General features: G+C 36.1%; 1 protein-coding gene across 9 annotated transcripts in view; it reads left to right on the top strand.

The window, feature by feature from the left end:
* The window catches only part of SOX6 (SRY-box transcription factor 6), a 356106-nt gene that overhangs the window by 291292 nt on the left and 42800 nt on the right, over positions 1-22014 (top strand). For all 9 annotated transcript variants that reach the window (XM_054171552.1, XM_054171551.1, XM_054171548.1 and 6 more), the window contains 3 exons: positions 3722-3871; positions 7621-7801; positions 9746-9936. In XM_054171552.1, the coding sequence (XP_054027527.1) occupies positions 3722-3871; positions 7621-7801; positions 9746-9936 (522 nt within the window). The remainder of the gene's footprint in view (positions 1-3721; positions 3872-7620; positions 7802-9745; positions 9937-22014) is intronic.

The raw sequence follows: 22014 nt of genomic DNA, 5'->3' as shown, positions 1-22014 counted from the left end.
CATGAGGACACAGACTCAAGCTGCACCAGGGGAAGTTTAGGCTGGAGGTGAGAAGAAAGTTCTTCAGAGAAAGAGTAATTGGCCATTGGAATGTGTTGCCCAGGGAGGTGGTGGTATTCAAAAGGGGATTGGACATGGCACTTGAAGCCATGGTTTAGTTAGGCATGAGGTGCTGGGTGATAGGTTGGACTTGATCTCTGACGTCTTTTCCAACCTTTGATTCTATGAGTCTTTTTGCCTTTTTGTTCTTGTATATACAAGTACAACTGCTCTCTCTTGCCGTTGCCTTAAGTGAGACCTGTAGCATTTGAAAATCCCTCTCTTCAGTGTCAGAAACCTGGTTCTGAAAACTGTGAAACTACATCCTTGCTCATGTGCCTTAGTGAGCTGTTTTTCACAATTGTTAACTCTGCAGGATCACTCAAGATGAGCAGCACTTATATGCTGGGAGATGAATTGTAAGGATCTAACTTAGTGAGCTTTTGAAAAAACAAGACCCAAGCTATACTATTAAAAAAACTTCTTTAAAAAATCATCAATTCTCGAAGTTATTGAATGTCTAATTTTTAATTAAGGGCCACAACAGTGGTATTTGCAAAAATATCATTTTTCCTCCTTGCAATAGTGGCATGCACATATTTTTCCATTCAAACTGGTATTTATAAGAAGTTATACAGCCTCCAACACCACATGGTAATGCTGCTAGCACAGGATTTGCAGTCATTTGTGGACATCTTTGTTTTAAAGTCTAAGTGAACCAGAAAGCTAATTACTATTACTTAGTTTTACTTTTATGGTGTAATACAAATTTATAGAAATGCCAGTGTAAAGCCAGTACTATGACTTTGGAGTAGCACAAATATATAAATTACAACCTTTGTTTTATTTTTCTCCCTTTAGAAACATTTCTTCATGCTACTTGCAGTGCAGCCCTCAAACACTGGGAGAGAAGTAGTGGATAATTATAATTTTATTCTGCTTTTAATGTTTGCATTTCCAAAATCAAGCAGTCTCCTAGTCACTATAACAACTCATTTTTATTGCTGTCTCTGTGACCCTTAAACTGCTGTGGATATTTCAGTTTCCAGTCATGGTGAGAGGCAGAGCACCAGGTCACTGAGGAGCCCTCCTCCAAACAGTGTCATGTCTCTCTTTGTGTTGATCCTGAGCTACCCAGTCAATATACAGCTGCACTATGGGCTGTAGCTTTTAGGGATGATGAAGACACCTTTGCCTACTTGTTTTTGTTAGCAGGGCTGTAAGCTGTGAATGCCCAATGTTGGTGTGTAGGTGTTTGCAGTGTGTGTGTATGTGTGTGTGTGTTTGTGGGTGCTGTGGAGTGGCTGCTGGAAGAAGATGGCCCAGCCAGTTTCAGCTGGTTAGTCAGCAGCTCCCCCAAAGGGCACCTCAGAGCCCAGCAGCCATGCTGGTGGCACCTCCAGAAAGGGCAAAATGGCACACAGACAGTCAGGGGTGAGGGGAAAATGAGGAACAGCCCTGTTGGCAGCCAGTTGGAGGCATGGAGGTGCAGGAATCATCAGTGAAGGAGTAAAGCTGAGCCTGGGAAAATGACAAGAACAGAGGATTGTAGTTTTTGTCTGTCTCTCACCATACAACTCTATTGTGATTGTCAATAAATGAAATTAATTTTCCCTAAGCCAAGTCCGTTTCAACCATGATGGTAACTGGTAAACATTTATCTTGACTCAAATTTTGCAAAGCAGTATGTACTACATCAAGTATTAAAATTTTAGTCTACTTTTAGTAAAATTTAAATCATCTCCCCCAGATAGTTGAAGTAGACACTGAACAGGTTTCTAATATTTAAGTAGGAAAGGAAAAGTATTTTAATAGACAAAGTCTTTAAATTCTATTAAAGTTATTGTATCTTCTCTTTCATAGCACAGTGCAGATTATTTCTAAGCTGAAAATGTGCAGGCTTTTAGAAGTTTAAGAAATACACTTCTCACCCATATAAGTAGAGCATTCTCCTAAGCAAGCATAGAGTGACTCAAAGAATATGCTAAAAGATCCTAGTACTAGAGGGGAAAAAAAAAAAACCCACTTAGAATTGTATGTAATGGTTTGTTTGCGGTCTCGAGAATATCACTAAAAGCTAGGATTTAATTTCTATTTTCTTTTTTTCCTGTTTTTCCAGTGCAGGAAAAAATAGTATTTAGCAAAAATATTTAAACCCATTGTTTTCAAAATATTAATCTCTTATCCTTTTATAGCCTCTGTGTGCTGTTGAAAAGGGGTGGCAGGAAACAAACAAACAAACAAACAAGAGTTTCCATTTGTCGCTCAGAGTTCTGGCTCTGCCTTTCCTTCACGCATTTGTCTAGCCACTGAGTCACTGAGTTTATAGTATTGTGTAACTTTCATTTCTGTGGAGGCTTGTTATATTAGAAAAATTGTTCCAAAGAAAGCAACAATTATGACATAAGCACATCTGGCTCTTGCAAATTATTCTTTATTAAGCTTTCATTTAATTACATGTGCTGAAAGGTCTGCTTTTGATTACTGTAATTTTTTTTATTTGTCCATCTGAATGATAGTAATGTTGGAAATTACATATAAACCACCTGGCTTTTTTTTTTTTTCTTTTTGCTAATAAGGCAAAGTTTATATAGCTTTATATGTAGAAGAGGGATTAGGATCTTCCCTGTTTATGGTAGAAGAATTATTGCTAATGCTCATTCAAGGTGAGGGTTTAAATGTGGTCACTGGAAAGAAATTAAACCTATTTGTTTTTGTTCAGTAAACACTTTAGATTGGTAGGAACAGTTTGTTTTCATATACAAGTATTTTATTATGCTTTAGTGAAACTTTTTGAAAAGTTCCATGAGGATATTTTTTGTGTTTTCAGCATTATTTACATGAATTTTTAAGGCCTACATTCCTTATTAGCATTTATAGAAGTTATAACCATCACTGTACATTAAGATGGAGACATACTCTGTTGTCTATTTCAACCGTCACTGCAGCCTAGAGATAGAATAGAATAGAATAGAATAGAATAGAATAGAATAGAATAGAATAGAATAGAATAGACCAGGTTGGAAGAGACCTTCGAGATCAGCATGTCCAACCCATCAACCAACTCCATCTAATCAACTAAACCGTGGCACCAAGCACCCCATCAAGTCTCCTCCTAAAGACCTCCAGTGATGATGCAGAATCACCATTTGGTAGCAAATCATTCCTATGTCAGCTCCCAGCAGACGTTCTTGAGTTGATGGGCAATTTTGGGATAGGAAAAAAAGACCTGAAGCATTGTTGTTTCTGACAGGGGTTTATATCTCCTTTTCATAAGTAGCCTTATAATGTGGCCAATTTTATTTATAACAGTTGGGCATAGTATAAACTTCTGCTCATTACTATGACCATCATTGCAAGAAAGACTGAAAAGAATAAGCAAAAAAGTCAAATTAAGTGAAAAAGCTATTGGCATATGGGAGTTTTACAGTCTGCTTGTTTTGTGTGGGGTTTTTTTGTTTGTTTGGTGGGTTGGGTTTGGTTTTTTTCGGTGTGGTTTTTTTTCTTTTTGAAAGTAGCAAGAAGAGAAAAGCCACAAACAAGAAAGTGCTAAAAAAAAATTAAATCTCTAATTTCTTTAAGAGAAGAGAAAGCGGAGCCATAAAAATTATGTACATTTCCAGCTTCCTCTCTTTTTTTAGGAGTTTTGCAGGAATATATTGTATATCTTCTTGTCTTCCAGCAACTGTATGCAGCTCAGCTGGCAAGCATGCAGGTTTCTCCTGGAGCCAAAATGCCATCTACACCACAGCCACCAAATTCGACTGGGGCACTCTCACCCACTGGGATGAAAAATGAGAAGAGAGGGACCAGCCCGGTAACTCAAGTTAAGGTATTTTTCAGCAAAGAAAAAAGTTAATGTCTAAAAAGAATGCTGAAATTACATGGTGTGTTGAATTGTTTTACAGTTGGAAGTTGAACTGTGTGCAAGTTCTTCAGTATTCAAATAAAATGTTCAGTTTTAGTGCTGTATGATCAGTGTAGAGAAGGGAAGATAAAAATTCACTTCTTGCTTTAAAAAATGCCAAGCATCCCTCTTCCTACCACAGGCAGCACAACGGATTCATCAATAAAATGTGATATTTTCAAGATCTCAGTTTGTAAACTAGTAATGTGCATGAATGGTGTCAGTTTAATGAATTGTTTCACATTGAACTTTTGAGTATCTTAAAATACAGTCCTGGCTTATATTGTTAGGGCAAAAGAGAGACTCTATATCTTCTAATTATTTTGCAAACCTCTAGCTGTACTTATTTTGCAGTTTTGGAAAAAGCCTCACATAAAAGTAAGATGTAAGTCAGGACTCTGAGGAAAACATTGTGTCACTGCAGATTGATTTGACTTGTGCTGATTTCACACAGCTGCTGACAACTGGGCTGCTCCTTGTTGGTTTTGCACCATTGCTGAATGCTTGTGTCTGCTTATTCTCACTTGCTTGGAACCAGGCAGCTACAACATGGTATTTGCCAGCAGCTTCAAATCTGTGGTGCAGCTTGTACCTTTGGGTGGAAGTGACTGACCTATATTGATGTGTTCTCCCGTGGTTGTTCTGAATTTCAGGAGACCAAACATTCTCAGAAACAATTTACTTCAGACTGTAAAAAAAGATAGCGCTTTAAATGCAGAACCATGAAAACAGACCAAAAGAAGGCATAGAGTATCTTTGTGCAGAGAGAGAGAATGCTTTATTTTGCTAGCTGCTAACATCTTACAGGCACACAGTCCTTCACCTCAAATCAGCCTGGGAAGGTTTTACTCACTTGAGGTGAGGGTTTCATTTTTTTAATTTTTTGACATGAGAGTAAAATATCATTCGCTTGTTCATTATCATCAATCATCAGGGTAAAGTGTGGGTGAGGAGATATTTCTCTCTGGGCTGATAAATTTCCATGACACTTTTTTGCTAGGCTGAGAGTACTAATAAATAAAAAACTATTCCATTATGGCCAGATCTAACATTTATTTAGCAAAGCGTTCACTTTACTTAACTGTAGCTGTGTATTAGTCTAATATTTTACCTCTTGTAATCTAATGCCAGGCTTGAGAGCAGTCAGTGAAATTTACCACATATGCAGAGTTTGTTATGGTCAATACAGAAGCCACCGAAAGCAAAGCCCAGGTTTTTCAGCAAAGTTGACCTGGTGTAGTGATACCTAACACCAGTGGTTTATGGAATTGAGAAACACTACTGACTAGTTTAATGTGAAAAAATAATTTCATAAATGAGTGAGCCAAATGGATCTACACCAAACCAAACCTTTACTATACGAGTAAAATTTTCCCTAGTTAAAGTCAAGCACATATCTCCTTGAACCAAGGCCAATACCATTCCAGGTTTGTGGCCATTTGACTCCTATTACATCCTTGACCACATGCAAATTTTTTGGGGTTTCCCTAAATAATTTAACTTGAATGGATTAAAAAAAAAAAGCCTTTTTATTTTTATTTTTCTTAAGCATGGCACTGATATTGAAGATAAACTGCAAGTGTTCCATGTGGACAGATACCAATGGCTACTGGAGAAATTAATTAATATAGAAGCAGTACCTATATGATGTCTTTGCAAGTTGTTACCTTTATAAGACATGATGATGGGCATGAATTGCTTAACATATCCTCTAACTTTTTTCTGGTTCTAAACATTTGTTTGTATAAACTACAAGCAATATTTATAGAACGAATGGAATTATTTTACAGCAGTCAGATCTTTCAAAAAGTAATTATAGCTTTTTTTTAAAGGCCATGGCTAGAATGTTTTCCAGCTTTTTGGTTTTCTCACAGAAAGGAGACTGCTGTCTATGAAGTACAAAGAAACAGGTTCTGGCAGTGGTCAGAGGGTTTTTTTCACAAGATTCTATCAGTACCATACAGGAAATTATTTAGAAATGGAACATGGTAGCCTATGTTTGTATATGTACATGCTCACAACATCTAGTCTATGCGAATTTCATAGTCTGAGAGGGGCTCTGAACTCTCACAGAAATTTATGGAAGCCACTTTGTGTCTGCAAGGAAACGGCTTGCATGTAAACATGGCCACGAAGCAGAAGAAGGGACTATGTCCCTTGTGCCTTTGAGTTTCTGCTTTCACTTGGACTTTGAACAGGTGTGGGCAGTTGTGCGCATTGCAAGGTCATGAAGACTAAAAATGTCATGCAGCTTTATGGGGAACAATGCCATTATAAACACCCGTTTGTTACATTGTCCTGTTTAATACATTGTGTATGATCAGATGTGCCTTGCTATGTCACCATTGTAAGTGGAAGAACTGAGATAACGTAGTGTGTTACTGTACTCTCACATACATTTCTAAGCTTTGAAGTGATCAGTGCAGTGTTTTAAAATATGGACAAGATTCTCTTATATCCAGCATAATTCTGCTTTGGGCATATTTTAAATGAGAGATCTATCTTACTGGGCTTTTTAATTACAGAAAACCAGTTTCACAGCTTTCCAAGTGCTTTGTCTTGCTTAACATACTAGGCAAATGAACACAATCAGAGAATGGGAAGGTTATATTGTGAATATCTGTACTGATCAAAGCAATTAGTTGCTAGAATGAATCATCTTCCAAAGGTTAAAATATTTCTTAGATGGACTTATTCTCCCATAGCACTGAAACCAGTTATCTGTCAAAGAGAATTTCTTCCCTAATTGCATATGAAAAGTATCAAAAGATATAAAAATTGTGATACTCAATTTACATATCCTTAAAAAATATTCCTTGTCTTTATGCAAATAAACACACAAGTACACTAAAGGTTGAATGCAGCAGAAATAACTACAGAATACAGAAATAATTACAGAAGTATCAAACAAGAAGGAGAATAGCATTTATGTGAAAAAAAGTCTTGATTTTTAGATAAATATACAATGTCAAAAATACATGACATGTTTGAATAATAAAATATTATAAAAGAGTAGAAAAGATAATATATTTTGAAATGCATATTGTATGCATTCATTACCATAGTAAGTCAAGAATCTGAATTCTTATCTGCTGTCATGAGGGAGCAGTATAGATTATTTTACTACACAAAACATGCACTCAAAATAAGATGTATGGAATGTGCAAGTTAGCAGCAGCATTAATTGTGGGCCAAAGAACTGTCGTGGTTTCCAAATGATTCTTTCATAGAAGTACTTCTGAATCCTTAGTTTCTAATACAGTTAAAAATAAGCTACATAACTTATTTTTATGGTGCCAGGAACTTTTCAAATAGAACCAATGCAAAAGCATTACTGAGCTGCTGGAAATTTTAAATAATTCTTTGTAAATGCCCTAGGTTAATTTAGATCTCTGAAAACACATTAGGAAATTAAGCTGTAATGTGAGCTAATTCAAATTTTAATTTGGCAAAAAGAACGATTCAGCCACATAGTTAATGTAAATAGAAGCATAACACAGAGAAATTAATGAGATTTCCTTTCGTTGAATCTTAAAGAAGGCTGATAATTAGCTTCTTTTGTTATTATTGCTAGAGAATGTGGTATTGTCTTCGAGGTGTAAAGTAACTGCTGCCTGCAAAATGATGTGTTCATTTGTCTTTTGGTAATGATTATTTACATTAAACTCTTGCAGGATGAAGCAGCCCAGCCACTGAATCTTTCAGCCCGACCCAAAACAGCTGAACCTGTCAAATCCCCAACATCTCCAACACAGAACCTCTTCCCAGCTAGTAAAAGCAGTCCAGTGACAGTGACGAACAAGAGTGGCATCCCCAGCCCACTTGGTGGATCTCTGGGAAGAGGATCCTCTTTAGGTAACTAATCTGTCCTGGGGAAAGGAGAAAACTGTCAAATTTTCTACATGAATTCTCATCTTAAGCACACTTTCTTCTGAATTAGGTATATACTTGGGCATACATTTCTGTTTAAAATTGGAAGGGGAAAAAAAAAGGCAGGAAAGATTTTTGAAGAGCACTTGAATTTCAGGGGTTTGCAAAAGAAACAAGTATGATGCAGCAGCAATATGTATCTATAAGAAATACAGCAAATAGCTGTGTAATGGAAGAGATGCACATGCATACAAATACATGCACAGAATAAAACAGAAATATGTACATGAAATTTGTAAAAGAGGTTTGTATGAATATCTTCTCCCAAAACTTCAGTTTGGTGTATACATTGAATTTTGACCTCTGGACTAAACAAATGTCTTTGCATGCACCTAGAGCCTGAGTGGATACCGGACATACATAATAGCTCAGGCGATCAGTGTACAAGCATTGCCATAGTGTAACATACCTTAAAATAAAGAGGTCCTCAAGCACTTTATTGATCCAGGGTTAGGCAACAAAATCAGCAAAGCTTCAATACAGTCAGTCTATTTTATTATTTATTTTATTATTTGTTCATATTTTTATTATTTATTACCCATCTGTCAAGATTTTGTGAATTCATATGGTTGCAAATGGGGAAAATTTTACCTGTGTTCAAGATTCTTTAATTAAGAAATAAAGCTTATTAAGTAATGAACCAAAATTGCACTAAAAGCTATGTATGAAGTCTGTGTTAACCAGTCAAGAACCAGAATCAAGAGCTGTAAAATATAGATGATCATCCTGAAAGTTCAAATAGTAAATTTTAACAGTGACAAAATACTTACTGCAGACCACTTATTCACAATCTGTTGCTCAAGTGTACTTGCAAAATATATAGAAACACTTGTGAATAATGAACTGATATGTTAAATACATACATTAAATACATAAAAATTATTATTTGTTTCATCCCAAAACACTTGGGAACATCAAGATCTCTGAAAGATATTTTCAGCTATCTATGTATTCTACCTGTCTGTTTCCAGCTATCTCTGCACTAACATTAGAAAGTGGCATATCAGTTTGAAGTCATAGACCATTCCAAATGAATGATGAGAGAAGATACTCCTAAGGTGTGAATATTTTTCATGTGAAGTCATAAAAACATTTTCTCTCGATCTTTATGTGTATAAAAAGCCAGTGAAACATTGTCAAAAGCAGCAAAGAATGTCTGAGCTTTTGCTCCATTTTTACAATAAATTTAGGTGATTGAGAGTCTAACTCTCATTAAGTCATGCAAATATGGTCCCCAACTTATTTAGGCTCTAAAATGGCTCTAAGTTCCTGAATCAGTTCAGAACACTTGAAATTTTACCCAGCAAGAAAACATCACAGTTCCTTCTGTGCAACACAGATCTCTGCTTGTCTAGACCTCAGTCTTAAATTAACCACTTGATTCCTTTAATCTTAATATTTTAATTATTATTTTAAAGGAATTCATGTCCTTTGAGATTGAATTTGCTATATTTTACTCAGCTGAACTTCAATGAAGTCACAAGAATATTAAAATTATCTTTAAAAGAGAATTCCAAGCCTTAGCCTCTTTGTTTTGTGGTTCTGTATTTTGTGTGTGGGTTCTCATTGGTTTTTTTCTGTTTGTTTTTAATTATTGTTTATTTTTCTATATAGTGGACAGTTAATAAGTACACAAATCTAACAAATTCAGAGCTTTAATAAAAGACATTTGTTCTTGTACGTATAACAGCAAAAAAAGTGCACAGGCTTATTAATCAATTCTGTAGATTAAATCAGCCTTCAAACAGACAATTGCCACTCCTCCTCTTTTTGCAGATGTTAGTTGGTTGCAGCTTTAACAGTGTGATAGCTGAGTGCTGGATTTTAATTTGGATAATTACCTAAATAAAGTGTATTCTCTGTTTGTAGACATCCTTTCCAGTCTTAATTCACCTGCCCTATTTGGGGACCAGGACACAGTAATGAAAGCCATTCAGGAGGCTCGGAAAATGAGAGAGCAGATCCAAAGGGAGCAGCAGCAGCAACAGCAGCCACATGGTGTTGATGGAAAATTGCCCTCCATGAATAACATGGGTCTAAACAACTGCAGGAATGAAAAGGTAATGTCTCTGCACACAGTCTGTCATTCATTCTTCTTTCCCCTGAAAATAGCTTCTTATTTTATATAAAATATCTTATTAGAGCTTTTAGCCATCTCTGATTTCACATTAAGTACACCTTGTCACTTCACAGTGCTGTGCTACAAACTTCTCTACGTTTACATGACAGCATTCAAAAAATACCAGTTCTGTGCACCCATGTGATGAAGCTGTAAGTTTGCAGATGTGGAAAATGAATTGGCTGAAGCTACCATTGTTAGTGATCACTGGGTTTTGAAATGTGCTTTTGAGAATGAGTGAATTGATAAACGTGGCAAAAAGGCCAGTTGTGTACTAGTATGATTGAGTATTACAATGCTATTGAACGTAGCTGAATGTGCTTGGGTTTGTGACTCAGGTGCAACAAAGTATTTAGGCTCAAAACAGTGCTTCAATGGGAAATTAGACACACACTTTAAGGACTGCTGAGAGGACGAGTAAGTGTCTTGGAAAATTCTTTATATCTGTATTGACCTGCTCTGTGGCATTTCCAAGGTCTACAAGATCTGCTCCAGGAACAGGTCTCTGTGTGTAACAGAGCCAGTGAAAACTGAATCAGATATTTGGCTCAAGCTATAAGGCAGCCCTTTTCATGAAGAATGCTTCTTCTTGGCTTCCCTAGAGGTGGCTTATGCTGCAAAATACAGCATGCAAGTTATTTTTCACCACTGACACAAAATCAGTTATACACCACAATACTTATTCCAGTTAACAAGAAAGGGAAAAATATTATCCCAGTAATCACTGTTGCATTGGCAAATAGGAACAGTTAGAATGCAATTTAGTAATGAATGAAAAGAAAGCTGTCACATTCATTAACCTATAGACCAACAAGTGTTCCAGACTGTTTGCTGCAAAAAAGCAGAAAACCAGGTAGCTTTCAGTGCCTATAATTCATTAATGAAAATTCTGTGATACATCTGTATATTAGAGGGTTGTTTCTTTGTATCTTGGGGAGGGAAGGAAAATGATACTATACTCCAAAGACTAACAGGAATTTACAGTCCAGGATGAGTTCAAGACTCAGCAGAATATTAACTATATCTTAAACTGTGAATTTGATGATACTATGATCTTTTCTCAACCCACAAGGGAATGCTTGACAAGTAAGTGGATTGTAGCAAGGCATGGAAAGGCAAAGAAACGTTGTAAACAAACCCATCAAAAATTGATACATACCTTTTAATCTACATTTTATATTTCTTCTTGATAGGTTCTTTACTCAAAACAAGAGAAAGGCTCAATGTCTATTAAAAAGATTTGTTAAACTGTTGCCACACAGGATTAACAATGCGTTTGCAAGTCAAATTCAAAAGCTAATAAATATTTATTTCTGCTAGTGTTAGTTTAAATGTCAGCATTGAAAAACTCATTTAATACAGATTTATGCTATGAGAAAATACAGAAATTAAAAACTAATCAAGCAGGCCATGTTCAGACAACACTCTAATTGTAAAGTCAGTGTTTGTCCTAAATAAGAGGTAGGCTACCAAAGTCCAAGTAATACAAAAACCAAAATAAATGTCACACCTATGATACATATTAGGCATTTTAAAAATTATGCTTATTTGAAAACATAGGTTATGAGTTTCAGTGGTTTGACATTTTAAAATATCTAATGCACTATAAGCGCTATTAGAAGAATTCTTAACATTTGATTGACTTTGAAAAGTAAGTATGAAAATGGCATCCACTTATCAGGTCTGCTCCCTGAGTATTTTCAGTACCATGTTTACATCTTGTATTCAATGTAACAAGTTTCTATTTCGTCTTTCACCTTTTAAAGCAGAGTCAGTAAATATTTCACTGAATAATCTGAAATTTCTCTTTTTTTTTTTTTTTTGGTGTGTGTTGGTTACTAGCAATACACAGATGGATGTAGAGCTTCCAGACTGAGGTTATACATCAGGCAGTCAGAGGAAGAAAATCTTTTTACTTGCAAGTATAGCAAAGTCAATAGGAACTCTTTAACAAATATAAAAAGCAAAATTCTCACATGCCACCTTTTATGAGGAGGCTTTTCATTGGTAACATTGGAAACTTTTAAAACCTAAGAATAAAACAACAGCAAAGGAATCTGTTGTTAAATTTCTCAGTGCCCTTACATAATCCTACTGGGTTTATTTATTGTAGCGTGTACTACAGAGTGAGCCATTAAGGCAGGAAGAAGCTGTAATGTGTACTCTGGTTTCAACTGGAGTATGCTAGTCTGTTATCCTTGCTCTGCTGATGTAAGAGAAGGCAGGGTATACAAAGGGAACTTGGTATAAATTAGTAATTTTAAGTGAAAACATATCCCCATTCTCTGTCCTAAAGAAAAGAAAAGAATTAAGTCAGCCATGAACACTGAGGGGATGTATTTATATTTTATAGCAAGTATAAAATAGATTACAACAAGAAGCATCCTATTACATAATCAGAATTCTAGAATACTCTTCTTTCCCCCTGCCTTTCAAATTTACATTATGATATATTTCTTTTACTCTATAAATGATGGGCAGGATGATCAAAATGGGGAGAGAGAAGGAATGATGGATCTCTTCAATTAGAAAAAACATGACTTTGAGATAATTGTATGCCGAGAAGATTGGGTATACTTTCTGTCATAATCCCAGTGAAGCTCTGATAACATAGTTGCAATTTTGGATGGGTTTTTCTTTTTCTTTCTTTCTTTCATTTTTCTTTTTTTTTTTTTTTTTTAAGAGTTAGGACCCTATATTTTCAGAGCCAAATTTTCAGAAATGGGCTTCAGGTAATTAGAGTTGTATAAATGAGTAGGTAGAAGCCAGCACCAGGAAAAAAGATGACAAATTAATTGCCTGCAGCTGGTTTTAAAAATAAACACACCCTATTGAGTTGTGGTCAGTTACTGGTCTTCAAGTTCAGATAGCTGCTAATAGTTTGTTGTGCAAATGATTGCGCTTATGAAATTATGTACAGAACTTCAAAGCCTGGGCTGAGGCCTTTTTGAAAATGTGTTATTTAAATCTCAGAAAGCTTTGTATTTGGTTAGAGACACAGAATTGAAAATTGCCTCTGTTCATATTCTGTGGTTCAAAAAAATATCCTACAAAGCTTTAAAAGTGCTCACAGAGGTTTGCTCATCAGAAAGACCAAAGCAAAAACATGCAGCACTCTGACACAGTCCAACTTTGTCGCTTGCTAAAGCATTAAGGTTAGACTATACTTTTGAGATGATAGCATTCTGTGAATATCTGCAGTTACAGAGTTATCTCTTGTACTATTGTGGGTTAGGGTAGGCAGGTAAGCACCATGCAGCTGCTTGCTCAGTCCCCTCCAGTGGATGAGGAAGAGAATCAGAGGGCAAAAGTGAGAAAAGTAGTGGGTTGAGATAAAGGCAGTTTAATAGGTAAAGGAAAAGCCACATGTGCAAGCAAAGCAAAATGAGGAATACATTTGCCACTGCCTATGGCAGGCAGGTGTTCACCCATCTTCAGGAAAGCCAAGCTCCATCACATGTAACAGTTACTTGGGAAAATAAATGCCAGATCTCAAAATGCTTCCCCTTCTTCTTTCACCCAGATTTTATTGCTGAGCATGATGTCATATGCTGTGGAATATCGTTTTTGTTAGTTTGGGTCAACTGGTCTGGCTGAAACCCCTCCAAGCTTCTTTTGCAACCCCAACCTACCAACTGGCAGGTCAACATAAGTAACTGAAAAGGCCTTGCTGCTGTAGAAGCACTGATCAGCAGTAGCTAAAACATCTCTGTGTTATGAGCTCTATTTTGGTCACAAATCCAAAACGCAGCACCATGCGAACCAAAATTATCTGAGCCAAACTCAGGAAAGCACACACAAGGCAAGAAGTCCTCATGGCAGAGTTGACTTCTCCTACCTCCACCTGGTGCTGCTCAGGAGTAGTCTGAGGAGAGAGAAAAAGTCAGTGGTTTCACAGAGTAAATGGAAGCACTGGGGAAGGGGAGAAAAATAGGAAAATCCAGAAAATAGATTGATTTTATATGCAATAAGCAAAAGTAAAATCATGAAAATTGGCTTTGCTTAGAGGATATTACTTTTTTTCTAGTACTTTTTGTTGAAGGCAAGAATTTGCATTGCTAGAGCTACTTGTATTTGGTTTAGTATTTCAAGCTAGCATGATTGCCTAGAAGATTTGCTTTGATTTAAGGCTTTAAATGAACCTGAAAATGCTATATAATTTATAAGATAACTGACATTATTTTTTAAAGGACCAGATCCTCTCTCTTTTGTGCAACAAGCATGAAAAGACTGGCAAATACACTTCAGAAAACATCTCAAGAAAAAATAATAGGTAAAAATATGTTACTTTCATTGAGGAAATACTTATGAAGTCAAGACAAAACACATACACAACTAATAATCACAACACATCTGCTAAACCCAAGGATATACTGTCACCTCCCCATTTACTTACCCAAGAAGCATATTCCTTGATATCTGAGAGGAAGAATTTAATATAACATTTGTGTGTTTATATTCCATTTTCACACTTTTGTAGATTTTTCAAGCAACTGTGTATACACAATAGGAAACTAGAATTAGACCCCAAAATAAATGACATGAGTCATCACCTACTTCCTGGGAATTATGGTGCTTTAGCACCTCTTATAATGAGACTTTTATTCCTTTCTTATTTCTAAATTAAAGTTGTACTAGTTGAATCCACATAATTTTTTTCCTAATATAGACCACAGTTTATATGCAAAATGAGTACATTCTTTAAAATGTATATTATTTACCCTTGGAGATGTTACAGCTGATTGATCAAATCCATATTTAGGCATTTGGATTTGACTTGATAAGCCATAACGGCTCCTTTGGAGGTGTTACGGTCTGCTGTATTTAGGGACTGTTAAATATGTGGATTATTGACACAATAGAGTGTAACAGCTCCTCAGGAACTGTTATGCTTCATCATTTCTATGAAGCTACTGCACATGCGTATGAAGTTTGCCTGATAAAAACACTTCAGGAAGTCTTTGTAGGAAAAGTTCCTAGTCATGCATAATCTCCTTTTGACTGCCTGCAGCCCTGCAATGACTCCATCATTGTACTGCTTTTTTCTAAGTGCAAGCAGGACTGGATTATGGAGCCAACAGCTTTTTTACTTGCCTTTTTCTCCCCATAAATCCAGTATTATGGACAGCACAACTGCAGAGGGAGGAGTCCCACTGTCTTCTGCAAGTGTAGGATCTTTCTCAGATTATCACCAAGAGAAGCACCTCATGATTAGCACCCTTTTTATTATTAATTTCTCAATTGTTTTTTTGTTTAAAGCACATACTTCAGAAAATACATTTCCAGTACAATCAAATTATTTTTTTCTCCTTTTACCAAAGTATGGTCAGGCCCACCCTTAAATTAAGGAGATGAATCAGATGGTCATAAGGTTCTTGTGGATTTGTATAAATCTTTATAAGTAGTTTAGATATGCAATAACTGATCTATTTTAATTTGCTTTTATCTTTCAAGAAAAACTTCTCTTTTTTGTCGCTTCAGTTTCTTACAAGAGAAATTTGTAACTAGTAAATTAGAGGTCAATGCTTGTGTTGGAGTCTGCTGGGAAACAACAGAAACTGTAAGCATTTTCAGCTGCTTAAATCTTGGTTCTACTTGTAATTAAAGGGCAAATACCTCACCATTAGGCAAAAAAAAAAAAATATAATAGTATCAACAGCAAATGAGTAGTTTTGCAAAGTCATTATACTTTTATTATGATATTGTCTTGGTAGTCATTGTACCAAAGTCTACTCTCACTGCAGCTTAGAGAAGGTCCTGCCCCATGCATCTTACACTTAGGTATAATTTAATTTAAGTAAGAATACATAGATTCTGTAATAGAAAATCTGGAATGGTATAGAGAGAAAAAAAAAGAAAGGCACTGATTTACTTAAGCAGTGTTAGTGTGGTCTCACTTTCTTGCAAGAGTATAGGCAATTTATTCAACTCAGTGGGAGTGTATTCCATCTGTCTAATGAAGAATCTGATTTCCACAAAGAGACACTGCAACTGGGGAACTGTTTTTCCTGAATACGTCATTCTGCTCAATTGCAGACAAACCTTTCCCTGGGGAATTTCTGAGACATAGCAGGACATGCATAGAGACAATCTCTGCACAGATCCTTCGTTTCATAACATGAATGACTTGTCTAAGTTAAATGCCCCAGAATAAGGAAAAGTTTCAACTGTAAATCCCAACAATCCTCATAGTTCTTAGAAAATAAATGTACTGTGAATTTGGCCAATTTGATAATCTGCTTCTGGTTGTATGAGTGTAAGCAATGGATATTTTATTTATTTTGGGTGTTCCAAGTTGACTTCCTGCAACCATATCTGGGCCACCAATATTTAATTCTAAAAAAACCCCCAACCCTTTATTACTTAAAAAAAAGAAGAGAAACAAACAAACCAAAAAGAAACATGAAAGTCTTTTGTTCCACATATTTTTGAAACTACAATAATTTTGCAGTTTCCTATTTAGGCTTAAGGCTTACCCTAGCTATCCAAAACTGTGCCTTCATTTTCTATCAGCTGTGATATTTCCCTAATTTTGAAAGAAAAATAGTGACTCAAATAAAAATTTTCTCAAGTAGATTCAATGCAGGAGCTAAGTCCCACTGAACTAGCTCAGAAAAGTTTACCCCAAGGCAGACAAGCAGATTTGTAATTGTGTATGCGCCAACAGTCTATTTTCAGTGAAATTCAGCGGGTTTGTATCCTTCTGCAGCACTTTTTACTATGAACTGGACAATTCAGAATTTCATCTGATGTAATACTGCCCCCTTTTATTAGAACTGGAAAACAAGCTGGACTTCAACCATTTAGTTTTGTACCTGGAGAAATTCTGTTTATTTATGCTGTTGTTTCCAGTGTTGGAAATTGCATGACAGGATATGATAAAGCATGAAATCAATTAAAGTTTATGACAGTGAACAGGGGGGCAAAAAGCAGTGATTTCAAGCAACATTTTTTCAGGGTGTATTGTGTGTATTATAACTGGGCAGCATATGACTCCAGTGGACACTGCTATTTTTTCAAGAAGTCCAAGGTGTGTTGATGATTTTTGCTTGTGTATAGATTTCATTGTCATATGTGCTTGCATTAGTTTCCTAAATCAGTGTAGTTATAGGATAAGAGCAGGGCATTGTCTTTTCTTTTTTTTTTCCCCCCCTATCCATTGTGTTGTCTGATCAGGATTAAGATGCATCTTGGAATAGCTAAATGATTTTAAGATCTCTCAGACACAGAGGAGTATTGCAGTGATTTTGTAAAAATGTAATTTAAACAAAAAAAAAATTTAAATTCAAAGCAGAGCATCTTGGAAATACAAAATTAATTCCTGGGTCTTCAACTGATTCTTTTAAAGAGAATTGTTTCTATTATGAAGAAACAAGGGGAAAAATAAAATCTGACTTTCAGTATAGGTCTGAAGCCTGTACTGTATCAGTAGCTTTTGCAGATACTGCAAGAAGTAAAATCAGGCTTAGAAATTGTACTTGTGCTTATATAAATGTGTTATCTATCCCTTTGTACTTAATGAGGAAGGTGATGGAAATTGTAATGGCACAAGCACAAAGGGGTCAAATACAGCTGTAACACTGGTACTCAGGTTGTAAGAGTTATGGGAGGAAAATACCACTGCTAACATTAGCCTTTGCTGAAGAACATAGCTCCATTATCAAGGCCAGGTTTATAATGGGAACCAGGTGCAGAAGGCTGTGGGTATGAAATCCTGTCAAGTCTGTTCCTCCAACTCAAGAGATAGAAATATTAAAGCTTCTCATGAAACGTTAGCTTTCTGTCTGTATGTAACATATGATTCAGCCTTTAATTGATCATATGCTATTGCTCAAATACTACTATTTACACTTAAAGATTCAAAATCATGCCTACCACTATACCTACTTCTTTATTTTTCAGATTGACTTTTTATGCTATGTGTAGAAAGACATACAAATAATGTATTTGAAATTTACACATTAAAAATACATGTTCACTGAAACTGTGGAACTGACAGTGAAAAGACAGAAAGAAACAGTGCAAACTCTCTGGCATATGTAGGTCATCTAAATTTACAGATAAGTTAGCTTTGGCACCAGTTTACTAGGGATGCAGTTTTGCACCTATGGAAGAATTTGCTCTGCAGACCTTTGTTTTTAAGCATTTTCCTCAATTGCCATACTTGCCAAAATTGTCTTGCTGAAGTTGGTAGTTTGGGCATTTCTCTTCCACTATATTGGATGTGCATTTAAATGCTTAGTCCTCAAATTGTGTAGAGGCTGATTAAAATAAAATCTAAATTATTTACCTCTTGATTAAACTATTTTAAAAATGATTTAATTAAGGGAAATTATGTCATCTTTGCAAAGTATAAATCATGGGACCTTAAATTAAATACCAAGTTTGACCGGTCCAGTAATGATGTACATATGTATGAAAGTCAAAGAAAATGCACCTAAATAGAAATAAACTACATGAAACTTTATTATTTGAATAACAGTATGCAGATATATATATATACACACAAGTGTGTATGTGTATAGATAGACACACACACACTGCATAGAGAAGAAACTTCCCATATTAAGTAAAGTTTTCAAGTTTTCAGTCCAACCACAAGAGCACTTGGCAATAAATTATTATTTTCAGGATGGAAACCAGCACACTCTGTTGATAGTCATAATTAATTTTTGCATTTGAATATTGGCTACTAGAGTTTTTGCCACTACCTATGCTTAATAGTATGCTTGTATGGTTGCTGAACTCAGCTATGTTTTATGTTTCTGTTGTCAGGGCTACTTGAAGGGGTTGCCTAGCTGCAGGTTTTAGACTTCATGATGATGATGATGATAATTTCGTTTAAAGGGGATTTGGCCCCTCTCTCCCTTTCCATCTCAAGAAAAAAATACCAAATACACTGCTTGTTCACTTTCATGGGGTATTTCCAGAGAAAAGAATAAATGCTTCTTCCTTAAATCTTGGAGCAACAGAAAATCCCAAAGTAACAGAATTAGATTAAAATGGTTACCAAGGGTGAATGTTAAAAAATTTGCACAAACCAACAAGGATAATTTTTCCCAAAGGATGATTTTTGACCATAAAGGATGGTGTCTTCGTGATGACTGTAACAGCATAATGATTGTATCTTTTTATGTACATTTTCCAAACTATTCAGGACACTGTGTGGATACTGAAATCTATTCCATGTTTTTATTTATGCTGCTTCTCAAAACAATGAAGAAAAGCTGAAGATTATTGTTTGAACATAAATTTGCTAGGACAGGAATATATTCATTGACTTAGACTGTGGGTCAGAATGGCAGCTGCACAATCCTGTCATACTGCTTCTTCAATTGTCCTGAGAACTATGGAATATATTTGCATATTATTTCACACTTACATATAAGCAGAAACATTGACAAAAGTTACTGTCGCTTATTTCCAAGCTCTGTATAGTTCTCTAAGTAAATTCACACCACCAAATGCATTGCCAATATAACTCTTAACTGAAGTAGATTAAGTCTTAAAGGCACAGGACAAGCCGTCCCTGTGTACAAAAGGATGAGTTGACAGGGAAGAAGGCTGACCTGCCTGAATAGAGAGGTTTTCTTGCTGCTTAGGGAGAAAAGGACAGTTTACAGTTTTTGGAAGGGGCAGGCCACTCAGGAGGACTACAAGATTGTCATGCAGGGAGAAAATTAGAAAGATCAAAGCCCAATTGGATATTAATTTGGCTTCATCCATTAAAGAGGACATGAAAAGCTTCTACAAGTATATTAGTAATAAAGGACTAGGGAGAATCTCTGTCCTTTGTTGGATGCAGGGGGGAATGTAGTGGTCAAAGATGAGGAAAAGGCTGAGGTACTCAATACCTTCTTTGCCTCTTTAGTAGTAAAACCAGTTGTTAGCTGGATGCCCAGCCCCTGAGCTAGAAGATAGGGATGGGAAGCATCTGGTGTTGTTTAATCTGGAGGAGGCTTGGGGGGGACCGTATTGCTCTCTACGATTCCCTAAAAGGAGGTTGTGGTGAAGTGGGTGTTGGTCTCTTCTCCCTAGTGCCAAGTGATAGAACAAGAGGAAATGGCCTCAAGTTGTGCCAAGAGAGGCTTAGATTGGATATTAGTAAAAATTTCTTTACTGAAATAGTGGTCAGGCATGAGAACAGGCTGCTCAGAGCAGTGATGGAGTCGCTGTCCCTGGAGGTTTTTAAAAAATGTGTAGACACTTTGGGATGTGGTTTAATGGCCAAGGCTGATGGTTGGACTTGATGATCTTAGAGGTATTTTCAATCAAAACATTTCTGTGATTCTACACAGAGCAAGAATAAATTTAGATTACTTTCTCTGATCTGTCATTACACTCTACAATTAAAAATATCTCCTGTTTCTCAAGTATCATTTGGCTTCATCCGTAGGCATGATAAATTGAAATACACTCCTTGTTGTTGAGGGATATTCAGCTACCTGTTTATGGGTCTATACTTTGTGCTGGCTTAGCTCTTTTGCTTCAAACAAAAGAATAAGCATACAAGTGGGTAAAATTGTTGTCTTTCATCTCATGAAAAGACATCACCAAATAATACAAAACAGTATTTACAAATGTTTGTTTGAAATCTGATTAATGAAGTTTGACCATGCTTATCCTTCTTTTGTTTTCACAAATATTCATACAAATGAATTTTTATTTCTGTGGATGTATTTGCATATGAACGCGGGCATTTGTGCACAATTAGACATTTGCTGTTTGTGCCCAAATTGCTCAACCCTGCTCATAAAAAATGGAGGCTTTGATGAAGCACCCACTTCAAACTCCATGCTGACCAAATGAGGAAAGCAGTATCAGGGAGCCCTTAAAGCCACTGGTACAGTGTCAATGCTAATTATAGAACTTTACAGCGAGACTGAACTCTGCAGCATTTAATCCAGGGGTCTTGCAGGCCTTGCTGCACTACGCCTCACCACTGCCATCTTTTCCCTACCAATGGTATGCCAAAGGCAGTTTGGTCACTTTTTCTATGGTGTTGAAACTAATGAATACAGGGATGGATAGATAGAAGTAAAGGCTTTTCGCAACTTGGGAGGCCTTTTGGCTGAGAGAATTCCCAGTTGCTTTTTTCAGGTAATTTAAGGCAGTGTTGCAATACTTATCACTGAGTCAGGCACTGAAAACAATTTGATTTATCTTAGGTGACCACCTATAAGCATAAATCAGAAGCAGCAAAGTATTAAGCACTTAAGTGCATACTTTGTTCATAACTGAAAAGTTAGATTGTTAGAACACTGACACATTACTCATACATGTATAGAAATTGCTAATCCTCCAGTGATAGTTTGAAAAGGTAAGAGAGACTGTATTCATTGGGTAAATTGTTCACTGCACATAGCTTGTCCATCTGTAGTCACATAACACTAACTCCATAAACAGGTCTATCTCAACTGGAAATGCGTAATAAGGTAATAAATGATATTCAACATCAGATTATTTGTACTACAATCATGTTCAAGTCATGGTAAGCTGTTATAACACTACTTAAAACCTAAAATATGCCTAACCCACAAGTTGAAATTACCCAGCTTACATCCTGAAATTCTACGGGCAGCATTAATTTCCTAGTATTTCACTTTTATGCCTGTGGCCTCTAACGTGTTGCAAGTGATTCTATAAGAAAGGCTGGAAAAACATATCAAATTTCTGTTCTCTTCCACTTGCTGACATTCATTAACTGAGGGAGAACATTGAGACAAGGCTTTGGAAAGATCTCTTCACCTCCACCTGTTCCACAGCAATTTATTAAACAGCCAGTAAGAGAAGTGGACACTTGTAGTTTAATGCCAGATCCATGATGATCAGAAGCTGGGTGTGTGCTTTCAGTTATCTTTCCAAAGGCTTCTTGAGATATCAGGCAATGGATGCATTCTTATCTCACCGCCATTTTTAGTGCATCCTGGAGTTCAGTTGCTAATTGACAATTTCATTATATGGCGCCCATCCAGATGAACCTTCTTTTTATATATGTACAGATTCTTACTTAGTGCAT

Source organism: Dryobates pubescens, chromosome 22 (genome assembly GCF_014839835.1).
Source record: "Dryobates pubescens isolate bDryPub1 chromosome 22, bDryPub1.pri, whole genome shotgun sequence".
Taxonomy (NCBI): domain Eukaryota; kingdom Metazoa; phylum Chordata; class Aves; order Piciformes; family Picidae; genus Dryobates; species Dryobates pubescens.
This window is presented reverse-complemented; position numbering and strand designations above follow the sequence as displayed.